At 40.6% G+C, this 25,516-nt stretch overlaps 1 protein-coding gene across 2 annotated transcripts in view; it reads left to right on the forward strand.

Annotated features, from left to right (window-relative positions):
- Positions 1–21,266, forward strand: part of tle5 (TLE family member 5, transcriptional modulator) — a gene marked incomplete at its 3' end in the record, with an annotated part of 54,653 nt that extends 33,387 nt beyond the window's left edge. Inside the window, exons 4-7 of one of the 2 annotated variants that reach the window (XM_079245319.1) lie at positions 6,571–6,615; positions 18,547–18,609; positions 19,483–19,557; positions 21,039–21,266. In XM_079245319.1, coding sequence (XP_079101445.1) covers positions 6,571–6,615; positions 18,547–18,609; positions 19,483–19,557; positions 21,039–21,266 — 411 coding nt within the window. The remainder of the gene's footprint in view (positions 1–6,570; positions 6,616–18,546; positions 18,610–19,482; positions 19,558–21,038) is intronic. The other variant, XM_079245320.1, reaches the window with a different exon arrangement.
- Between the last annotated feature and the right edge of the window lie 4,250 nt (positions 21,267–25,516).

The raw sequence follows: 25,516 nt of genomic DNA on the forward strand, positions 1-25,516 counted from the left end.
CCAAGGGTTTTTTTTTTGTTTTTTTTTTTGTTTTTTTTTTACCAAATCAGTTACAGACTAACAAAAGATACAACAACTAAAAGTTGGCATAAAGTCAAATAGAAATGTGTGTAAAGTTAAAACATTTGAGTGCAAAAAATGTCATTTTGACACAATAGCAGGTAGAAGGTAGAAAAATTGTATAAAAAGTCTCTTCAAGCTTGTCACATACGCCACAAGAAGCGAGAACTTTGTTCTTGCTCTCAGGCCGCAAGTCATTTCTTACTCCACCAGAAGCTTCGTCTGCAGCGTGCTGGCATCACTGTGAGGGATGTCTGTGCGTTCATGCGCAATGGTCTCGGTTATTTCATTGTAAATGAGAAATTCGTCCAAAGCAGGGCGTGTTTTGCATGCAAATAGCTTTGTGTGTCACATAAAATGTTCGTAGCTTCTCACTACTTTGATCAGCTGTTTTATCAAAACAATCCGTTTAACCTGCATCAGCAAAAATGCAGAAGCAGCAACTGTCTGCTTCATAGTTTTCCATGTTGACCACGCCCACATCAAATGTCCGACCAATCGCACAGTACTTCTCAGAGCCCCACAGTTTGATTGGTCGGACATTTGACCACGTCCACATCAAATGTACGACCAATCGCACAGTACTTCTCAGAGCCCCACAGTTTGATTGGTCGGACATTTGACCTCCCCCACATCAAATGTCCGACCAATCGCACAGTACTTCTCAGAGCCCCACAGTTTGATTGGTCGGACATTTGACCTCGCCCACATCAAATGTCCGACCAATCACACAGTACTTCTCGGAGCCCCACATGATGAAAGTTTTGCCCGATATGTTGAGATCTGTCTTTAACCACGTCTGCAAGAACAAAATGGTGACACTTTCTTCTCATGGCCTCGACAACAAGAAAAAATTTTTGCGTCTCGTGGAGACTGAACAGGCTTTCATCCCATGACTTGTGCCACCACGCCTCAGCTCTCAGAACAATAAGCTCCTTTTTTTTAATTAGATTGTTGTTGTTTATAGCAGTCTGTATGTGGAGGCATTGGCTTTATACTTTAGAGTTAATATCGCGAGGGGGACCATTGGTAACATAACTGTAATGAGTGACCTGCATGAACCCAGCTGTGAAACCAGAGATGACAAACATCTAAATGTTGATGTAGCTTATATGAACAACCGTTATTGCCTCTCACCTCTTACTGGCTTAAACAAAGAGAACATATTTAAGATGGGGAAGACATGTTGTGGGATCAACTGTACCAGCAGATCAGATCAGCAGTCTGAGTTTTCAAATGGCTGTTTTATATTTATAGAAAGAAAAGAGCCCATTGCTCTGCTTTATTCATCAAACCAAATTATACCCCTAAATTGTTTCGCTTGGCTTTATCATTAATCAAGGATTAATGGAAAACGTATATTAGAAACCACAATAAAGAGGCGAATAATGTGTCTCGAATCTGCTCACATATGACATGTTGCTCTAAAATATGTTTGATTTTTCACTTCAATTTAATTTTTTTCTGTAAAAGATAGGAAAAAGGGTGCAAACTGTATATATGTACCTGTCCACACACAGCTATAATGTTTACTGGGACTTCAACACTTCAGTTTTGTTGACAAATTCCACTCTGAAGTGAAGCCAAACAGCAGACTTTTGATGATCTATAATGCCTTGTATTTATCTAGAAACCTCTTTTCCTGTCTGATGTTATTGTCTCTGACCACTTGTCACAAATCCACTGCTATACCAATCTTTACTTCTCTTCAGATACAGTACCAGTCAAAAGTTTGGACACATTTTCCCATTAAATCCAAAGGGAAAGTACCGGTATGTCCAAACCTTTGACTGGTAATGTATTTGGGATTTAAGAAAGTAAATGTCCACATTAATTGCTTGAGACTTCTGGCTTTCCAGCTGCCAACATCTCTAAAAAATTTTCTGGAAGTGTGGAAAGAGTCTTAATGTAGCAAGTAATTTATCCATGAATTTAATGTTTGTGTGGTAGAAGTGTGAACAAGTTTAGCTGCTTTTACACACGCACTGAAAATGTCCAACCCATCAGTTCTGGACTTTGTGCAAAGATTTTTAATCACCAGCGAATGAGCCGATAAGCAAGTGTGTCAGCACATATTAACAGAGCTGGAGCTGTGAATGTCGGCATATTTGTGTTCTGGGAAAACTTGCTGTTTCTTTTCTTTGCTGTTGTGCATACGTGCAGATATGAAACACACTTATTAATATAATTGTAAAGGAAACAGTGGTTTCCACAGCACAGTTTCTGCGTCCCATGCTGCCTCCTGTGTGCTTTGTAACAGTAGTTCCCAACATATTTTCCATGAGAGACCCCCTTCATCCAAATACTTAAAAGCTGTTGACCCCCTGCGTCATCCCGTGTTGAAGCCATGCTTGGTTGTTTGCTTTTATTTGTGAGATTTTTACCATAAATAATGTATTCTGGCTGAGTCCTGTCCTTGAAAAAAGCCAAAGTTAAATCAACAGAAAAAAAAATAAACAGGTACAAATCATCTGCCCTGAGGTGCCCCTTCAGACATGTTTTATTGATAAAATGATGCAGGAAGAGTCAAGGTTAGCAGGATAGACATGAAGTGCTCAAATACTGAAGCTCTACCTGCTCGCTGACCTCACTAAACCCCTGAACATGGACAAAAGATTGATTAGATGCTCAATTTGTAACCTTAAAAGTGACTTTATTTCCTTTTTCCTGTTGTGGTGACCTACGTTACACCTGTTGTAATATTGTTAAGCAGATTTTGATGACCCCCAGATATCCATTTTGGGATCTGGTTTTAAAAAATTTCAGGCTCCCAATATGCCAGTTCTATATGAATGAAATCTTCAGATGATTAAAAAAAACACTACGCGGACACACTTTAACTCATCTCTGTGGACATACATCACAATGGCCCTGAATGGGAAAGCCTTGAGGGGCCCCCTGGGCTCTTCTGGGGGGGCTTCTGGACCCCAGGTTGTGAGCTGCTGCTTTTTTTCTGGAACTATTACCTTTGATTTCCCGCTGAGAGTGTCCATTTCCAGCACAAAGCCTCCCACTGCGATGTGCTGTGTGAACAGGAACAGTGGAAAAAGTCCAGACTATATTGTCTGGACTTTCCAGAAAATCCTCTGTGCCGATTTGTGGAAATGGCTTATATGCAATTGTTATTGACATGCAAGTTGCATTCCACTCCCATGTGTGTATCGATTAGGTCAACAGACATTTCAAGGAGTCTCAGCGTCCATTCTCTATTTGCTGATAACCAAGCATGCATCACATGTATGCCTGACATTATGCTTTCTGTACACGCAAGACAAATGCCTCCTTCATCCCCATATGTTTTGTTTTTTTTTAATTCTTTTTCCAAAATGCTCCAGTCCTAATTAGGTCCGTAATACTTTGATATATGAGTATACACGGGCTTTATTTGGGTTATAATCAAATTGTTCATGGACACAGATAGATCTTTGGCTGCAGCCATCTTTAGATTTACCTCCAAATATTGCTATAAAATTGAACTACAAATGCAATTTTGCTGAGCCTTTTTCTGTCTGCTTTAATCACACACACATACACACGCACACACACATCCATGCTCATGCATGCACAAAGCAATGCACAAATACATCATGCACACACGCACACACTTCCACTCTATCAGTAGCAGGCCCAGTCTTGTATCCCCATAGCGACCTCCCCACTCCTCCTCTAATAGCATATCAGGTTGCCCCGCTCCCCCGGCCAGCAGCAGCACCTCCATTTCCCCAGTGCTGTAATTACTTTAGGGAGCTTCCGCGTGGGCAGCTACGGAGAAGAGTACAGCGTGCATGTGTGTGTGATTAATGTGTGTGCGCCCCCATTCACACACAAGAACTTGTCAGTGTGAGATTGAACAGAAAACAACAATGCTGTGTGTGTGTGTATGTGTGTGTATAAGAGAGAGAGAGAGATCAGTGTGTTGTTTGTTTTCCAGTGACAGAGCCAGACCCCTGCAGACAGAGTGGGTGATTAACAGGGTTGACGCCTAGAAGGTGGCCCTCTTATTAACAATGAACACACACACATACACACACAAATGCATTCACATAGAAAAGCAGCTCTTTTTCCACCATCTCTTCTTTTCTTTCTCCGTTGCTTTTTTCTCTTTGTGTGTGTATGTGTGTCTATGTGCATGTCGGTGTGTTTCTGTGCGAGTACATTAGCAGAAATAAAATCAAAAGAAATGGCCGTTTTTATGATGTAAATGTGTCATAATGAGATGAAGTTGTTTCGTTTTGAAGGAGAACTGCATATATTTTAATTGAATTCATTCTGTTTTTAAAGCGAGCGCTGCTTTCCATTTTCCAAGGTCGTTGAAAATATTGTTGCTTCCTTCTTTTTGTTTCAGGACACACCGATCCATGCACATACGTATTCATATTTAATCGCTATAACAAAAGATTGTTGTCTTAATTAACAGCACTGGCATGGTCACTTTTTTGAAGACTGTTTTGGTGCTTTCTTGTAAAGCTTGTTACATACTCCATGAGAAGCTAGAACTGAGTTCTTGCTATGGAGGCCGCAACAAGAACAAGAAAAACCTTTTTTGTCAGGTCCATACATATCCATGAGAAGCACGTCTGCAGTGGGGAGAGATCACTGTAGGGGGGCGATGTCTGCTTGTATGTGCGAAGACCCCGGTTACTATCTCTGCCAAGGAGGTTAAGTTTTTACCTTTGTGCTCAAGATAAATCAAAAGGTTACGGACCGATTTTTATATAAATTTCAAGAGTTGTTGGAAATGTGAAAATAAAGAACTGATTATATTTTGGTGGTGATTCGGCTCATCGTTTAGGTCCATGAATTTTTAAAAAGGATTCTTTAACATTGTGCTTGGCAGTTTTCCGCTCTCCTAGTGCTTTTCTAGTTTCATATTTAACGAGCTAATTTGAGTGTTTTAAGGCTACATGTAAAAATGTTCGTACTTTCTCACCACCTCGATCAGCTGTTTTATCAAAACAATCCGTTTTACCTGCAACAGCAAAGACGCTAAAGCAGCTTCATGCTTTTTCCGTGTTAACGACACCCAACTCAAATGTCCGACCAATCACACGAGACTTCTTGAAGCCCCGCAAGAAAAAAGTTCTGCCAGCCTGATGTGTCGAGATCTGTCTTCAAACGCGTCCGCGAGAACAAAATGATGTCATTTTCTTCTCTGGGCCTGGAGAACAAGAAAAAAGTTCTCGCTTCTCACTGAGTATGTAACAAGCTTAATAGTTATGAAGATTTTTTACAATTGGTCTCAAGAGTTACCAGGAAGATCTTAAAAGCAGACACATATGCTTTCTGCTGAGAGGTGTATTTCAGTTTTGATTCTGCATATTACATATTAAATTACATATTATATGTGTAGCAGCTTACAAGATAGTGCAGTGTCTGATACTAATTATACAATAATACAACCTGTTTGGGCACCTCATTGCTATCAGCAGTGAGATGGCAGTTTTGCCACATGAATGAATCTGTCACTTTTCTCACGGCTGCTGTGTGATGGATGCAGGGATCTACGAAACTTCAAAACTCATCTCACATACAAACACCTGCAAACAACAAAGAGAACATGAGCGGCCAGTTGAATTGGAAATGAGATGCCATTGGTGATCCTTGCTAATCTGTAGATGCAAATATGATGGATGCCAAACATGTGAATATGAAAACATGCAGCGATGACGTACACGTCACATCAGTCTGCCAGAGTAACTATTACTGTTCACAGAACTGCTGGAAATATTCACTATAGTATGGGGATGAATAAAAACATATTTTCTAGTTCATCTTGCTGCTCCAACTGTACTTAAGGATTGTCTTAGATCCCGGTGAAAGATTAAATTTCCTCTTCTCACTGATTATTAATCTAAAAAGAGATTTCTTCAGTTATAGTGCTGTTAGAAACACCTCTTGGGCTGCGTTCCATTATCCCCAGAATGGTGCAAGACCTAAATAGTGCAGTAAAAATACTGGCAATGCAAACACCTACATTGTGAAAAACCTCTAAAGCATCGCTAAAAAGTTTTTATGCTCTTATGAGGTGGTTTTCCAGACACTGACATAAAACTGTGCCGCAAAATTTTAATGGAAACAGTTTTTCACATTTATCCCCGGACGTGACGAAGCTGGTCACACGACCGGTTTATTTTAGACGAAGATGGTGAGAATTGCATACATGAAGGAGTAGACAGAAGTCTTTGTATTAATGAATTAAAAAGAGAAATGAGGGAGATAGGCTTTGAAAAGCCATAATAAATCCTCTGACCCTGAAAACAATGCTACCAAGCTACCTGGCTAAACGCTTTTCAGTGGAAACACCTGCAAGTCCCAGTTGTAATAGTCAAAATTTTGGAAGTCTTGCTTTTATTTTGTAAAAAATTTGAATCGAGACGCAACTGGTGTAATCTAAATACACAATTTCAAGATCTATTTGTCACGCACCCATTGCAATGTAATGTTTTCACTCATTTTCTTACAACTCTTTGATGCCTGATTTCTTCAAGCTTTATTCTTTTTCTTTTCCAGTACTACGAGATGTCCTATGGGCTCAACATTGAGATGCACAAACAGGTAAGTCATATCAAATCTTATATTGCCTGAATGTTGCAAGTGATCTGACCCTGGGGTTCCACTGAACGTAGAAGTGATGCAGATACACAGTGGAGTGCCTTTTACTTGTAAAAAATCAGCCAGATCCACTTTGCTTTTCATCAACTGACATCTTGCCTGAATGATCTACTCTGCTCTAGACCGACATGGTTTCAAAGCAGCAAAAATTGAAGAGCCTTATATTTCAGCAAAGCAGAGCGTGACTGTGCTTCTGCGACGCTTCAGAAACGCACCACAGTGTGCCTGGTGGAACCACTCCCATTGTCTGAAGTGGCCGTGATCATCTGCGAGAGCGCAGTACTTTCCCTTGCAGTAGAACTGAGGGGTGAAAAGGCGTGTTTCCGTTGTTCTTGTCCTTCATGTGGTAGTGTCGACTGAAGGCTCTTTTACCTTTCAGTAACGTTTTAAGTGAGGAAAATGTACATTAGGCAACAACTCATCATTGTACCTCCTTTTAATTTCCACAAACCAAACAGAAGTGGCTCAGCACCACATCAATGTGTCCTTACACACATCACAACAATGTTGTTATTTTAGCCCAGTGGTGACTGCTCCTGCGATGGACTGGCGAGCTGGTGTACCCCGCCGTTCACCCAAAGACTGCTGGGATAGGCTCCAGCTTCCCTGCAACCCTTCATTGGACTCAGCGGTTAGGATAATGAATGAATGAATGAATGGAAGGATGACAGCTCTGTTAGTGGCGAGTTTTGTCATCACTCATTCCTCCTTTTGCTAACTCTCTCGCTGGTTCAGAGGCTTATCGGCACCAGATCGGCTTCGATGCCCCGTTCTTCCACTGTACTTTTAAACGTTCCACAATGTGCATTGTAAGGTGCATCACCCCCAGCTTACTATGTGAAAACTTGAAACAATAAATCACACAAATGCATAATGCGTGTTTCTCTGCAACAGGAGGCTTAAGACTTTTCCAAGAGCAGCATCCTATTTAAATATCATCTACAAACAATCAGAAAAATAGCTGCTCATTATTTAATTTAAAAAAAAGGCTATCAGAAGTATTTAAACTTCATTTAGTTTCTCATAGCAAATGGAAAATGCTGAAAGTAACCAGTGACTGGACAAAGTGCCATAATCTCAGTTTGCCAACACAATCCCTTGGAGTGTAAAATAACTAAGCACTAATAAGTCATACAAGTAAGGTAGCTGATTACAATTTTATACTACCCTACCAAAGATGTCACCATTATAGATTTTCTTGGTATGATTATTGTCAAAGAAATAACCGCAATTTCATGCTTGTTTTGCATTAAATAATTTCAGACTGCAAAGGTGTAAAATTTCTTTCAACAATAACAAAACATGTTCTGCCGACATAATCTTTTATGAAAAGTGACGATATTAAGTGATTGTTATGATTAATTAATTTTGATTAATTGTGAAATTAATTAATCATGACATTCCTACTTTCTTCTTGGACCCTGCAGAGTTGTGGCCATAAACATTTTTTTTCTTTTTACTTCATTCAGGTGTTACATTGACATTTTTCACATAGAGGACAACGGTCAGAGTGTCTTATAAATGACTCACAAAAAGTTACAGATACATACTGTAGCTTTATGTATTATTACGCAATGTCCATAAAATCCTTCGTAACCTCGACTGAACTTAATTTGGCTTTCTCGAGATGTTTTAATGTAATTGTACAACTGTTAAGGATGGTAATTAACCACAATATGAGCAGCAATTAATCAAACGTTAAATTCAAAGACAACTTGCATCTAAGCAGGTCTTCTTCGTGTTTTTTTTTTTTCATATTTTGATATCAAAAAACCAATTTACATCTAACATGCAACAAATTATTAAAACATTGACATTATTAGCTATTGATATAGCCACCATTATTGTTAGCTTTTACGTCTATAAATAATTGGAGATGAAGGAATTGCCATTGCAAAAATGTACATTTATTGTTTGGACTGTTGTCATTTAATGTTAAGTGCTTTTGTGTATTTAACATTCTCGCACCGGCTCATATATTTATCTGCAAAACTCCAGTCAGGATCCCGTTTCTAGAGCCTATAAGGTAGTTTGCTGTGGAAAATACGATACAGAGAAGCCTTGATTACGGCAGGAGTTGGGAGCCGATGTCCATACATCAGTGTGTGTAGCTGCAGCTGGGGTAGTAATTTATGCTCAGCCTGTAGGTGGGTGAGCGATGGGCCTCCAAAGGGCTAGCCCTTATCGGTGACCTCGTCTGGATCTGCACGTCCTCGCACATGCGTACACACACAATCCTTATGATTGACGGCACACACCGACAGCCATATTGGAAGAAGGGAGTATGCCTTGACAAATGGACACACACACAGAAGTAGCAGCTTCCATGATTTAAAGACCTTCACATTTATGCACCCACACAAACTGTGAGGTTGGAAGCTGAAGACAGGCACTGTGATGCATGCTGGGCACACACATACACACATACACACACACACTCTCACACTCAGAGTGCTGTGTGCGTATTTCATCACACTTTTTTCCTTAATGTCACTGGGAGGAAATTTGCAGGCACAAGTCAGGTTGTGTGTTTCATTTTTGTGTGTTTTGCCATTGTGTACATGGCATATTGTACATTTGCTCGTGTAATTTTGCACCGACTGTCTTCAGTTTAATCTAAAAGAAAAAAAAAGTAAAAAGTCTGTGTGTGGGTTGAGCCTGCCAGCAAGAGTTTTGGTGTGTGCGTGCGCCCTTTTACAATGGATATGCACAGATTTTTTTGTGTATTACACACACATGTTCACACTTAGCAGCGTGTTTTTCTGTATGTGTGCTCCTGTTTTCCTGTGTGCATGCTCCCTTTGTGCACAGCATGTGTGGGTGCGGCGAATAAGCCACTTCCATTAGAGAGTTGAAATTGAAGGGGATGTGTGGAAATGAGTGTCGAGGAGCATTCATGTCTCAGCCTATTGTGCAGACCCAGTCTCCCCTCTCTCCCCTCTTTCTCCTGTTTCCACCTCCATCTCTATTTCCATCTTTTTCTTACCCCTCACACATTCAGTAGCTCCCCCTTGATCGCTCTGTCCTACTCAATTTGAAAACATGCCTCACCTCTCTTGTCCGCTCCCTCTTTTCCTCTCTTTTCTTCTCTTTGTTTCGTCTCAGAGAGAGGAACCAAGGCCAACCTACAGACTGATATGTGAAAATGCTCAGTGAAACTATATTGTTTCCAAATCCGCTTTCCTTCATAGTTAAAGTTTCTATGTTTAATGTCCTGCACAGCTACTCATGAATATTATCATGTAAATTCTCTTGACATGCTGTGATCATCACACATACTGAATAGTAAAGGAAAACTAAGCACATTTAGTCTTTGCTGGTGCTGAGAGTCACTAGCAATCTCTAGTGAATTGACTTGAAAACTATGACTCTAAAGCCCTGTGACTGTGGGGAAGATTTTATTTCTCTGTGGTTAAAAAGTAGCACGTACATTAAATCCACCTGGCAGGAAACACTTCCACAAGGCCATCCAGAGACAAAACCAGGACACAGAGGAAGTCTGTGTAGTGTTAAGTTAGTTCAGGCTGTCTTTCAGGCTTCCTTTTAACACATTTTTCCTCAGCTTTCGTACATTACTTTTGCCTCTGCTTGCCTTCTCCTTTAAATGTACATTTTAAAACAACAGAAGATAAAGCTTAATTAAAAGAACAAAGCCAGCAAAAACAGTTCCTGCAACATTTAGTCTGAAATTGATCCTCAAAGTATGTTTTATATAGCCAAATTTTGTATTATACATGCTGTGTGTTGTCTGCATTATAAGCTTTTGCTAATAAGTATAGTTTGAGTAGAGTTGTGGGATAGCGACAGGGAGGACTCGAAAGAAAGCAATCAGAATGAAAATTCTGTAGGAGAAGCTCAGAATTGAAGACGATAGTGAAGTGAGATAAGACAAAGGACAGAGGCTGGGTTAGACGAGAAAACGAGATAGACGGACTAAAGCGTAGTGAAAGAGGAAAATCCATAGATGGCTTGGAGCGAGTCCCACAGAGATGTTTGAAAGAGACATTTTAGAGATGTCAAAGAGATTGTATGTGTAATGATGAGCGGTTAGCAGTGAAGCGCTTGATGGGGGAGCTGTGCTCTGCATGGCTAATGAGTTTTAGGAGGGCCCCTCTCTCATCACACCATGAATTAGGCTCTAACACAATTACTGCTGCTTTGCATATCTCAGACGGATTGGATGATTACCAGCCAAATGTGATAACAGACCTGCATGTAAGAAAGATATGAATGAGGTGAAAGGAACGATGCTGTGTGCTTGCATCAGTTATTGTTATTTTGTGTGCATGTGTGTGTAATTGGCTGTGTATCTGATAGTTCTGAAAGGAGTATTAAGTACAAGCAACTTAATTAATGAGGTGAATAGAGAGATTTTGATATGTCTGATAAATGTGTGTGTGAGTGTGATGCCAGATATTTGTCCTAGTTTAGGAAGGTCATAGCAGATGTTTCCCATACTAATGTGAGTGTGATGTGAATCTCTAAAAGATGATTTACATTCAGTCAAGATTTAAAGGCCAGAGGTCTGCTGATATTCTTTTATTTTTCCTTTTTTTGTACCAAACCAATCAAAAACATTAAAACCAGAAAGGCCTTGATTCCACTAAGTTTTGTGTCATTATTAACATTTACTTTATATACTCCACCACGATGAATTTAACTTAATTAACAACGATGTCATTGAAGTATTGACTTGCAGCTTTAATTCAAAACTTGTAGCTAAATTATCCATCAGTTCACTTGACAGTTGTTTTGTTGTGAATATATTTAAACCTTCATTTTTGTCTTCAGGAAGTAAAATTTGTTCATTATCATGTAATTCACTCACCCATTGAGAGACATTCTTCTTCCTTGATTTGGTGCTTGACCAGGTATATTTTGCTGTACATTTTAGGTCAGCATCTATCTAAACCAATAAGGACAGGAACTTTTTCTTTCTAGCATTTTCTAAATCTCAGATTAGCTCTATAGTTTAAACTCCCACCTCTCTTTTTTTGTATCTGTAGTCATGAATAAATACAGACAACGCTGTTTCACTAGTGGCCAAACATACTCAGCCATCATGCTACCACACCAGCGTTTCTATTCTACAGTCATTTAGCAGAAGCTTTTGTCCAAAGCGACTTACACATAAGTGAAAACAACACAAGCACAAAATTAAACAGTAGAGGACATCGTAGGAAGATGCTAGTGGACTGTCCACTTGGATGCAGATCCTTGCATGAAGTGTGTGAGGGACCAAGCTGGCGAAGGAAGAGGAACACAGGTGGCTTCAAAAGAAAAGGGTTTTATTTGCCCAAACAATATAAATGAATTAGGCCTTTAAAAGAGGTCAACTAAGCAAAACCTAAATCAAAGTCTGAAAATAACTAAACTAACAGATTAGGGAACATAATCGACATAACACAAAAACATACTGACCTGACAAACAACAAACAAAGGAGAACTTAAATACTGGCTGATCAGACCAGTTACAAAACATATGGGGTAACACATTAAACATACTAACAAACTAGACAAAGAAACAGAACCTAACTGTTAGCTTAATTATTCTTAACAAAACTACTAACAAAAGGTAAACCCAAACTACTCAAAAATGGGAAAGAAAATGAACAAACATTTGAAGAAACTAAACTAAACTTTTAATCTCCCCCTCTGAAGATGAGGTCTTCCCAAAGGCCCGTGGCACTTCCTGCTCACTGGCTTCCCTCCGGTGCACACTCCTGCCCCCCAATGCCCAAGCTAATCCCTTCAGCACCAGTAAAAAGAAACAAGATTAACCAAAACGCAAACAGTTGAAAATACAGTGGCTCCTTAATGTGCGTGCTAACAAAAAGAAACCAAAGCATTTAAACTAAGTTTAAATATAAAGAAAACTGACAATGTGGTGCTTTTACCGCCTTTATATGTGTGGCCATTGGTCTGGCCATCACAAAGTGCTACAGGCTTTTTTTTGGGTTTTTTTTTTGTTTACTCCCTTCCCACCATATAATGTCACCTATGTTACAATACAAAGGATTAATATCATAAAGTTTGTTGCAAAGAACTGGGCTAAGTTCTCCAACTTTCCAATAAATACAGCTATACTAAGTGTTGAAGTTCTCCTTGAGGAGCTGAGTCTTCAGCTTGCTCTTAAAAGTAGACAGGGACTCTGCAGAGTGGACAGAGTTTGGGAGATCATTCCACCATCGTGGCACAACAGAGGAAAAGAGTCTGGCTAGTGATTTAGTCCCACGTTGTGGTTGTAACATGAGGCGTCTTTCACTGGTGGAACGTAGCTGTCGAGAGGGAGTGTAGGTCTGGATTAGGGCGTGAAGGTAGACATGAGCCGTTTGAGTTATCGTTTTGTAAGCCAGAAGCAAGGCTTTGAATTTGATGCGTGCTGCAACCGGAAGCCAGTGAAGAGCGATTGGCAGCGGAGTGACATGAGCTTGTTTGGGTTGGTTGAAAACCAGACGCGCTGCGGCATTCTGGATCATCTGCAGAGGTTTAACAGAGCATGCAGGCAGACCTTCCAGTAGGGAATTGCAGTAATCGATGCGTGAGATGACCAGAGCCTGAACCAGAAGCTGAGTCGTATGTTCTGTCAGGTACAGTCTGATTCTCTTGATGTTGTAGAGAGCATATCGACAGGTACGGGCAACCGAGGCAACATGGACCTGAAAGGTCAACTGATCATCCACCATGACCCCAAGATTCCGGGCAGCAGGCGTAGGAGCAAGTGTGACAGAGTCAAGCTTCACACTTAATTGCGGATGTAAGGAAGGATTGGCTGGGCAGATGATGAGCTCTGTCTTGGACAGATTGAGCTGAAGGTGGCAAGCCTTCATCCATGCCGAGATATCAGCAAGGCAGGCTGATATTCTCATTGGGACGGTTGTGTCATCCGGAGGAAAGGAGAGGAAAAGCTGAGTGTCATCAGCGTAACAGTGATAGGAGAAGCCGTGAGAACTTATGACTGCACCAAGTGAGGAGGTGTATAGTGAGAAAAGAAGAGGGCCGAGCACCGACCCTTGAGGCACCCCTGTTTTCAACTCATGTGAGCTGGACACTTCTCTTTGCCAGGATACCCTGAATGATCTTCCTGAGAGGTAGGACGAGAACCAGGAGAGGACAGATCCAGAGATGCCAAGCTCAGAGAGTGTGGAGAGGAGAGATGGTTCACTGTGTCAAAAGCAGCAGACAGATCCAGCAAGACCAGGACTGATGATTGACCAGTGGATCTGGCAAGCTGGAGGGAATCGGTAACAGACAGGAGAGCAGTTTCAGTGGAATGGCCTTGCCTAAAGCCAAACTGATATGGATCAAAAAGGTTTTCGTCATGGAGGAATTGCGAGATTTGGCTGAAGACTGCACGCTGTAGTAGTTTAGATAAGAAAGGCACCAGTGAGACCGACCGGTAGTTTTCAACCTGGGCTGGGTCGAGTGTGGGTTTCTTCAGCAGCGGGGAGCTTGCTTGAAGACAGAGGGAAAGACCCCAGATTCAAGAGAGGAGTTGATAATATGAGTTACTGCAGTTTTGATCGTAGGAGAAATGCTCTGCAGGATGTCGGAAGGGACCTTTCCATTCTCTATCAATAGCTTTCTCTTGCTGACCTTTTGGTACATTCTGATTCATCTTTAAGAGGAAGTTGTCCAGGCGTCTTCTAGACACACTCAAGTAAAGTCTTGTTCTTGCATTGCTGCTCTGGAGTGGAAGTAGCTTCAACTAGCTTAAATCTAAGCCTCTGTACTTAAGCAGATCTTCCTTATAGATTTTTATAATGAGACATCCGTTTCATCAAGACTGTTTCGGATTGGCTATTCTATTCTATTCTGTTCGTAGAGGCTTTTATCCAAAAGCATCAACGCAGGTGTTTCCATGTAGTGTGAGAGGCCTTTCAAAAATTTTTCTTTTTTTTTTTGTTTGTTTTGTTTTGTTCCCTTCTTTTCCCACAATATTGCCCTGGATGCAGCTTATTCAGTGCTGGTTTCTTGAAAAGAACTAAACTATGTTCTTCAACATCTTTGGCAAATGGGAGAGTTGAATTACCGGTTAAAAGTTTGGACACACTTTCCCATTAAATCCAATGGGAATGCAGGAATGCTACAATGACTGGTAGCTTAAGTGAGCTGAGTCTTTTGCTTGCTCTTAGAAGTGGATAAGGACTCTGCAGATCGGGCAGTTTGGCAGGTCATTCCACTAGAGCTGCACAACTAATCGCAATCTCGATTCATACTTGTATACGATCTCATTTTCAAATGACGAAAAAAAAGACCACAAATGTACCGCATTTTGAACTGGGTATGACGCTGAATGATGCCATCACCTAATTTCCTAATTTACATAATTGGCCATATGCGTGTAATGTAATGGACGTTGTAGGAAAGAGGAGTAATGTTGTGGGAGAAACAAAAGGTGAGTCAAACCCCCCCCCAAATATGTTTAGTACTATGAATACACTGTTCTGTTGGAGTTTTTTAAAGTTATTTTATTTTTTATTTTGCCATTGAAATAGGCTATCACTTCAAAAAAAGTAGATTTTAAAAAAGTAGATTTTGAATACCTTTTAAACCCACATTGCATAAATCAATTTTGTCCTCCTATGTTAAATGTCAGAATATCACATTGAACCAAAGGACTGTTGGTGTTGTGTTCAACCCTCCTGATGTTTATATTTTAAGAAACATACCTACCTCCCATCACCTTCTGCACAGAAAAAATATTGTTAAAAAATGTTACTATTAAAATTATTCAAAGGTTGTGTGTGTCAGAGAACACAAGAGACATTTATTGTTTTTATGTTCAGTGTCAGCTGTTGCAAAGTTGATGTTCTGGTTATATGTATAATAAATATTTATATTGTAAAAAATCGTGAGAGAATCATGATCTCAATTCTAAGCAAAAAAATCGTGATTCTCATTTTATCCAGAATCGTGCAGCCCTACATTCCACCACCGTGGAACAGTGATCGTGACCTGCATCACAAACGCACATGTTGTTAGCTTTTTTTTTTTTTTTTTTTTTTTTTTTTTTTTAATCTAACATCGGAGCAAACTGTGCTGTGCAAACAATAACCTGAAACCAAGACAAAAACTCCAGCAGTTACATCACCTAAACTGATCTAAAAATGTTTTTGCTTTATTAAAGATAGAATACTACATTCCTTCATTTCAGTCAAGCTACACTGGCAATTCAGATATTTTATTGTTGCATTCAATGAGTTGCCTTACACCCGTTTTTACTCTGCCATAGTGCACATCTGTCCATATAGCTCTGTGTATACAGACAGAAGGATTCAGGGTTATTAAAAAATGCAGATGGATAAATGTGCATTCTGTTAAGGATGTAACTATGCAGAGACGTCATCTCGACAAGGAGGAGGCTAAGACTAGTAGGATATCAATACATAACCACGTCTAAATTTACCATTTTGAGGAGCTCCTTTCCAAAGAAGTTTGGTTGTAATCGTATCTGTAGAACTCAACCCTCACCTGGGATCCTTACTTTTAAGCACTAGGTTAAACATTGTTAAATAGCTAGTAATGACCTCACTCTCAAGTCATGACAAAATCCTCAAAGGGGCTCTATTATGCTATTTCTAGTTTTCTGAGCTTTCTACTGTGTTATTGTGTCGAATACTCATCAGACATATGAGCCGCACCGTTTTTATCACCTAAATGCATGTTTGAGTTTTCCAGCCCACTCTACGTTCGGTTTCCATGACAACAAAAACAATTGGTCTTAGAGAGTTTTTTCCACTTTGAAAATTTTAGTCATGTCCCGGAGGTGGGACTCAGTGATTGGTCATCTTCTCTAGGTTGTGCCCGTTCACAAGAATAAAAGCCACACCCACCTTTACTGCTGAGTATAACTACTCCTAGCAGTTGACCAATTAGGCGCAGCCCGCAGGCAGGACATAGGGCGGAGCTTTCTCTGTTCGCTTGTTTCTGTCAGAAGCTGATCTCAGAAGATCAATACAAAATGAATGAAGGGGTTTGTGAAAAATGCTTAATTATTTCTTGCCCTTCTGGACTTGCATGTTGAAATAAATTAGATTAAAATGTGCATAATATAGCCACTTTAACAGAATTAACAAACTAGAAAGACTGCTTCCATATTTTGAGCACTGCCCCCATGTGGCGGATGAATGCAGCAACAAACAGGTGTGCATGTGAGGCAACTGTATATGAGCCATAAATCAGTGTTGTGCATCTGATAAATATGTTTTGTTCACTTTTTTCAACGAAATGACTTACTCATTTATTGATATCAGTATGTATTATTAACAGCTCTTGTGGGCAACAGTCTAATATGGTTTAATCTCTTAAGAATAAGCTTCAGAGATGTTCTGATATGGAATGACACGGATCAAACCGTTTGGGGAAAATGTAGAAACTAGGTTAAATAAATTACTAATTGTCATTAAGTTACTGCACTTCTTTATTTTGAAAGCCTTAGAATTAAAGGATAGTCAACACTTAAGTCATACTTTGATTGATTTATTAAAAAAGTGTTTAACTAAATATCCAATAACCTGACTGTATGTACCCTAAGTCTGATACAGATTACCCTGTGCAGCCGATATCTGTTATCAATCATTCGGCTACCCCCGCAGGTCTCTTAGTAGGTCCCTATAGACCTCATAAGAAGTTCAAACTGGTCGAAGGTATTCTGGGAACTGCATGTTATCAAGGTATTAATAAATACCATCATCATCATCAGACCAATGTCAATGAAAGAAAAGTGAATGTTTATATTTAATCTTCATGCTTTAGTTAAGGACTCTCATTGGACAGAAGCCATTGTGAACAAGCAGCTTCTTTATAGCTGAAACAGACTTAAATGCATAAGATCCTTTCCAGCATATGGGCTCCACCTGTTCCCTTGGTAAGATCTCAGAACCTTATAAATAATGGATCAGTTTGTGAGAGCATTGTTACTGGCAGGAAGGTTGCCTCAGGGGTCAGAATCATTTTCTATAATCATTTGATCGGATCTTTCTCCTCATGATGAACACCATTGTGTTTGTTCTTTTTCCATTTTCAGGCAGCTTTTCTATCTATCACCATACAACCCACACTTAGTATCATCTGTAAACTGCTGATGGCTTGTTGGCAAACTGCAAAACACAATGTCTCCTCTGCACTGGTGTTGGATTCCCATAACCTTAGCTCGGAGTAGGCGGAGAGCTCTCAAGAGTCCAGTTTGAGCCTCCTGATATTCAGGGAGCAGTTTTACATGCACTTTTTTTTTTTGTCTAGCATTTAAGCAAGCAGAATAATGGTCTGGATGCTGTGTTCTGCTGAGCAAATTTACTTTGCCAAGGGAAGCTTTATAGATATAATGATCCCCTAGATATTCTTGATTTTTATTTTATTTTTCTATTTATTTTGCACAATTGTTCATACTACAGAGTTTGTACCGCTGGACCAGACCGGAGAAGACAGTATGCACTCTTATTTTGAATCCGCACAATGAGCAGTGATGATAAAATGCAGATGGGAGAAAATACAGTAAATCAGTTGATGAAGCACGATTTGAAAGCATTTTTTCCCCCACTTCTTGCATTGCTTTCCATGCTTGCCCCCACATATTACATTATCCTCCTCTTTTCTTCTGGCAGTGGTGGTAATCTTGGCTGAGCTGATTTCAGTCTGGCTGCTCTATAAGAGTGTGTAGAGGCTCTAAAAACATTAATCAGCATACTGCTTCACTAGATGACATGTTATGTCATTATGAAGAACAAAGACTCTGTACTTTATTTGAAAGTATTGCAACATGAGCCGTCTCACAGCTGTAAACGGTCAAAAAGACCAATAATGTATGATTATAACCTAACAGAGCCAAAAAAAAAAAAAAAGAATAATTCCAGTTTCTTCCTTCTTCCACAGGCTGAAATAGTGAAGCGACTGAACGGGATCTGCGCACAAGTCCTCCCCTACCTGTCTCAGGAGGTAAGCACAGATACGGGTCGCCGCTGACCCTCCAACCCTCAGTGCTATTCCTCACATCCTGGAATGAGATCACCTTCATTCCCGTCTCATTACCTCTCCACCTCTGTGACTCCTCGCTCAGCATCCCACTTCTCTCCTCCCATCATTCATCATCGCTTGCTCCCTGTGTTCTCTTCCACTTCACTTTCACTTTCCACACCCCCCTCCCTCCTCTGCTTCAATCAGTCAATCCCCCCCCCACCCCCCCTCATTTTTGACCTCCTCTCCCACTCCCTTGTTTCCTTCCATCTTTCCTTCATCTGTCTCCTCCATCCCATGCTTCCTTTCTTTTGTGTGTGTGTGTGTGTGTGTGTGTGTGTGTGTGTGTGTGTGTGTGTGTGTGTGTGTGTGTGTGTGTGTGTGTGTGTGTGTGTGTGTTTGTTTCAGTGTAATAAATGGCTGTGTGATTCAGATAAGCCATGCTCTTATCTGCCCACCAGGGGGTTGACCTCCACCCATTACAACACACCAGTAGACCATCCATTCACCGCTGTCACACAAGCCTTTTGTGTATGTTCGTGTGTGTGTGTGTGTGTGTGTGTGTGTGTGTGTGTGTGTGTGCGCGCGCGTGCGTGCGTGCGTGCGTGCGCGCGCGCATATGTGTGTATGCATATATATGACTGGATGAATAGCTAGATGGCCAGAGGGGGAGGTGCATCACCAGCGAGGGTTGTCGGGGAGTCTGTTGGGACTATTGATATTGATCTAACCTCTCAACCTCTCTCTCTCTCCCCCCCAACTCCCCTCCCCTTGTTTCTGTCTTGCTTGTCTGTCTCACTATCCTCCACTTACTCCCCCCCTCCCCCTCCCAACGCACACACTCTCTGTCTGCAGCACCAGCAGCAGGTCCTGGCAGCTATAGAGAGGGCCAAGCAGGTCACTCCACCAGAGATGAACTCCATCATAAGGGTACGACGTTCCAGTCCCAGGCTCTGCCAGAGGGTTGTCTGCTGGCTGGGCGATATTGATCCCAACGATCAATTCCACTGTTTACTTTAATAAACACATTTATTGGCTTTGCAAATAGAAACAACACTTGCATTCACCAATCAGATGCATGAATGTAGAACATGGGAACCCCTTAATATACTAATATTTAGGAAGCAGAATAAAATAAACCTACAGGAGGCTGATCTTACCGGCTTACATCCAGGATTGTTGGCATAGATTTTATTTTCACTAAAATCAACCAAAATAACACTTTAAAGGAGTTTTAGTGGAGATTATTATGTTTTTTTTTTCAGTTCAGTGGAAATGTTATAAAATAGTCAAAACTATTTGTTTCTTATATTATGGCTCCAAAAAGTACTACAATCCTCAATATGAATGAAAAAGAGCATCTTCCATTACACTCTTCTTTTCCAGTGAATATCTTTTTGTCTGAGGTTTCCTCCACAATAATGACTTTTTTATATATATTAGATTATTTTTAGTTGTTGTGGTTGTTTGAGGTTTTAGTTATTTTATTTTTAATCTCCAGGATAAATCTGGACATTTATTGGAACAACTATAGATTATCTGTCGCATCCTCCTTAAGTGTTAAATCAATTAAAAAAATGTGCCAGTACAACCAATCAGCTGCTATCCTTTATATCTGTGGCTTTAATATTAGCTGGCTACTCTTCATCATCATCAGCCCTGTGTTTGCTAGCCTAACCACTCCGTCATCTTACCGTGGGTCTAGTGTGTGATAGCTCAGCCACTCCATCACTGTGATGGATGAATCACAGAGGTGCCTTGTTTTTGTCTCTGTGTCTTCTGGTGGGGGTGTGGTGGATACTGGTTTGCAGGGGGCTGTGTTTGTGGCTTGAAATGTCCCTTTGTCCTGTTTTTTTAGTGGATCTCGAAAATGCAGACGGTGCTAAACTTAAAGTAGGAGTGTTGACTTTTAAGACGTAGCCGAGGGAAGCTGGCGATAATTATCAGTGTACAGAAAAGTCAGACCAAACGTTCAAATGCTTGATTTGCCATTTGTATTAGTGGAGGGATGGAAATATCCAGGCTCAGACCTTTTCTATTAGTGGCCTGGTGTCTTCATATGTCATTGGATCTTTTTCTTTTAATTTCATTTAATTTTGTTTATTTTTTAGTCATTTAGTTATGAAGCTTTCTTTTCCCAATTCCCGTTCTTGTTCACTAAATACTGCACATGTATTGAAAATGGGATTTATTATAAATGGGCTATATTTGTTGCAGTTTTGCATCTCCAACTGATTCTGTATTTTAGTCGTGACATCCTGTCAAATCTACACAACTAGCATGAAGCCCCCAGGGTTGATAGCTTGTGATTTACGACAGCTCTGTGTGTTGCGTGTTCTGCATATTCTGCAGTGATTCTGTGCTACACCTGTCTGCTGTATCTAAGTTGTGTTTGGTTGTCTTCCTTGCAGCAGCAGCTCCAGGCTCACCAGCTGTCTCAGCTCCAGGGCCTGGCTCTGCCAATGACCCCCCTGCCTCTGGGCCTTAGCCAGCCAACCCTCCCTGCCGTCACCACTTCCTCCGGTCTCTTCTCCCTCTCTTCCCTGCTGGCTTCCCAAGCCCAGCTGGCTAAGGAGGAGAAAGCGTCTCGTGACGGCGTTGACAGCCACCGCGAGGAAGACGGAGACAAGTCTGATTAAATGGTGCCCCCCCCCCCCCCCCCCCCCCCCCCCCCCCCCCTTCCCTCCGCTCTGCTTTTATCCAGAGACCTGAATCTCCAGATCTCAGCTTCCTCGGCCCTATAGCCTCTCCCCTGGTCTTCCTCTCTTTGACCCACCCAACATGGGCTTTTATGGCATCATCACAGCTCCAGCTTCAGACCCCCCCAAACTAATCGCATTATCAGAAGAGCTTTGGCACTCTGATCTCATCATATGTACAATAATAAGGTTGTTTCCATGTCTGCTTTTTTTTTTTTTATATCCATGACATGACCTCGTATGTCTGATGTGTTTTACCTACAAATGCAGTTGCAATCCATTCTTCTGTTTTTTGTTTCTTGGTTTTTTTTGTTTTTTTTTACCAGCACTTCCTTTTCTGTTGCATTCAGTTAATCTGGCTCTCACTTATTCTTGCTTAGTTTCAGGTTGCGCTCCCATTCCTCACTCTTGTCCTCCCACTGTACCGCAACCTCCTACACCCGTTATCTGCAGGTCCTTGTAAAGGCAGGACTAAACTGTGAGACTGAGTGCACTGCTTTAGTGTTTAAACACTGTTTTAAAAAGCTGTAAACGTATCAAAGAAAACAAAGGATTATTTCCAATTTACGTCCTCTTTAGGGCAAATTTCACAGAGATCAGGTGTGTTGATATTCATGGCGTTTCAGCTTGCATGCGTTCATTCTGAGCTACAAGTGGGTTACGGCTGTAAAGAGCGGCTTGTTCGGAGAGAAACTGAAATGGTAACGCTCCCACTCAAGACAGAGGTTTCCAAATTTAAATCTGGTCCTAATTAAGAATATCTCATCACTCAAAAATCTGATTTGTTTTCTACCATCTGAAATTTCTACTGAGAACTATAAAGGCACCATTTCAGAGCTGTGTGACTAATCTGACTTCTGATCCTTGTTTTGCCGTGTGAGATACGTCCAGACGGGTTCAGCCAGCACCTTCAGCTGAGAAGCCTCTGCAAACAAAGCTGAGGCAGCACAATGTGCAACAGAAAGGTTGCACATTGTTTTCATTGTTTTCATCTTTAATGTGCACTAATATCAGAGCAGACAGTGAGGGGAGTGGGTGGGTGGGGGGGCATGTTGTGTGTTTGACAGTAGAGGGCAGCGTGTGTCTTTGAAGGTTCAGGCTTCAGATGATTGCATGCACACAGGCTGTGTGACATGGGGAATGGCTTATTTATCCACTCAGTGTGGAAATTTAATAAACCGACACCAGACTGGGGACGTTAATCTGGTTTATGTTGGTCTCTGAAACGGTCCGCTGTACAGAGCAGCATGTTGCAGCATGAAACAAAAATATAGTCATGTTAAATACTGTACATTACAATTCACGGTGCACATGTTCGTCCCTTGTCAGATTAAAATATCCAGCAGTTTAAGGCTTACATGCAAACAGCGAGCAGGACTTCATCAGTGAACATGGTTATTTTCATGTAAATCCCTCAGATGAAGCGCAAGTGGATTTCACAGCTGCTTTAATGAGCAATGGACACGAGTCGGCCTGATTCTGACAGACCCACCAGTCTCACACGGGGGGTGTCGGAATAAACCTGCAGTCCAGTGGAAGCTGGGACAAATTGAACCAGAAGAAGACAATGGTTGCTTTCATTGCAAGCCCCTCTGTAAGTGTAAGACTAATGTGGTGTGTTCAGGGTCCCTAAAAGCTTTTTTTTTTTTTTTTTTTTTTAAAGGGGGGTCAGACAGCATTTTTGCTTCCTGTCACTGCACAAAAAAATGCATCCCAGAGTTAAATTTTTGGCTTTAACACTCAAAACGTGAACAGACCTTGTTGAAAAGAAAGCAGCCAATGTTCTAAGTTCTGATGTGATTCCCAGACCTCATTTATCTCAGCCAGTACACATAAAACATTTTTATTCATCTGTCAGCAAACCTGGCCCCGGTTTTAATCTATTTATATGCCAAGCTGGAATTTTCCCACATTTGGCTTTTGGAAGGTGTTTAGTTCGGACCCCGGATACACTGTTGACCCACAGTGGAGTATCTGTGCCACTGGAGAGGAGAGACTCCTCTTTTGAAATTATTTTTTGGAGCTGAAATTGTAAAACATCTTCTATGTGGGATAGATCAGCACAGGGTTTAGTTGCAGTGTGTGTGTGTTTTTACAGCAACACACACACGTCTTTGCTCTCACGGCTGAACTAAAACATGCCTTGTAGCACGATGATTCAGCACATCTTCTCACAGTTAAAGGCAAACTGAAAACACACCACATTCTGAAAGTTCAGACGGTGATGAAGCCCATTGTTGTGTAGATTTGTGTGTACAAAGCAAGGTGTGTGTAAGCAGCTGTACAAGTCCAGTGGTCACTGATAAGCCAGATGAAATGCGCTGCTTTTTTCAACTGAAGCAAACTTCTGCTCTGCTTGTGAATAAAGCTTGCAGCACGTCGTCCTTCCATCTAGCAGACCGTCTGTATCTCGCTACATACTGCGCACGTCCTCGTGAGAAGCAGGATGTGTAAATGAAATGAAACACATTGATGCATGTTTGGGGAGAAATGAGATTGATCTCTTTTTAGAAGTGATTTTTTTTTTTTTTCAAAGTTTGATCCAAACTTTGTGATCAAGGCACTTGATTTTTTTCTCCCCTCTTTCCTTTATGTTTAAATAGTACTCAATATAAATTAGCAGGAGAGCTACAAAGCTGACGTTATAAGCATACAAATGAAACTTTATGTATTTGTTCAAGTAGTTGGCGGTACACGCCTCTCTATACAGTTATACATAGAAAGCTTTATGTGTATTTGGCTGCATCTTCTCTTGTCTGTCCTGGATGACTCTTGTGCTGTTGTGTTACAAAACTGATGTGACACCAGGGGGAAACTGCAGTATAATTACTTTTTAAAGAAAAAAAAAATTCCCTCTTTCTTCCATGTCCTCCTTTCTTACCCCAATGCTTTTCCTCCCCTTTTACATCCATACCCCACCTCCCCAACTACCTGCTATCATAGCGTGAAGCATTGTAAGCATTTTGAGCTTTGTAAAAGTCTTTTTTTAAATACTTATTTTGTGTATAATGTAAAACTAAAAGTGTGTACTTTGACAAAAAAAAAATGTTTTGTGTCCGAAATCATAGCTTCATTTAAACAAACAAAAAAAGAAACTATCAAAATAAAAAAAAATAAAATACTACAACAAAAATTTACTATAAATGATATGAAATGTTCTGCAGTAAGGAAGGACTTCTTGTGCCTTACAAATAAAGTCAATCAAATCATGAAAGACATCTTGGTGGTTCTTTGTGGCTTATGAAGTTTGTAGTACTGATCACACTGAATTCCACTGGTCTCTCTTTCAACACTAATGAAGGTTAATGTTGAAGAAGAGAACCTGGGGGGGGGGGGGGGGGGAGCATAACATGAATCCTCTTTAAAAGCCCTGCTACTGAACTCTGGCCAACTTTCACAGCTGCACATGTTAATAAAGGCCAGTTCAGCCTGCTTCTTGCATCCTGTCTCTTTTCTTACCCTCCTCCAGTCGGTAAAGGTCAGTCCATTGTTAATTCTTTCCTTTCCTCTTACATGACTTTCTTTCTTCCTTGCTCCCTCCAGAGAGGTTTTAGGCTTCTTTGATTAATCAGCAATTGTGCGCGTTTGAAACGGCCAGTGTGTTGTTATCCAGATGCCGGCATGTGACACGCTGCCGTCGATGGGCCAATCTGAGCTGCCAAAAATAAAAGTTGTGAACAAGAGTTTTTCAACTAAAAGCTCCAGCAATGTGCATGATGAATGCCAGTATGCCATCAAAACCAGCAGAGAAAAAGAAAATTTGCTTTTAAACAGTGTTTCTCACACTTTTTCCTGCATCGTTCTCTGACAAATGCAAAACTTTTTGGCTGAAAATCAACTCTGACGTGAGTGTCTGGTTTATTAAAATTTGTAAGTAATACTTTCAGTGTCAAACATTAAAATTATATATTGTATACATGTCATATGTGAACACTTCATGATGAAGGTCAAGGCAAACTGCATCTAAAGGTTTTCCCAAAGTTTGCTCAACGGTAGCCATGAAGACACAAATATTCCAGTAGAAATCCAGATCAGAATAAAAGTGCATAATGTAAACACAAGATTAAACTGAATACTGGATTTATATTTCAGTTTATAAACATAAAGTCAACGTCAGCTTTATTGCCAATCCACTGTATGTTTAGGATATACAGACGGTTGAAATTGTGTTTCCTTCTTACCCACAGTTT

The sequence above is a fragment of the Telmatherina bonti genome, assembly GCF_933228915.1.
Source record: "Telmatherina bonti genome assembly, chromosome: 8".
NCBI lineage: Eukaryota > Metazoa > Chordata > Actinopteri > Atheriniformes > Telmatherinidae > Telmatherina > Telmatherina bonti.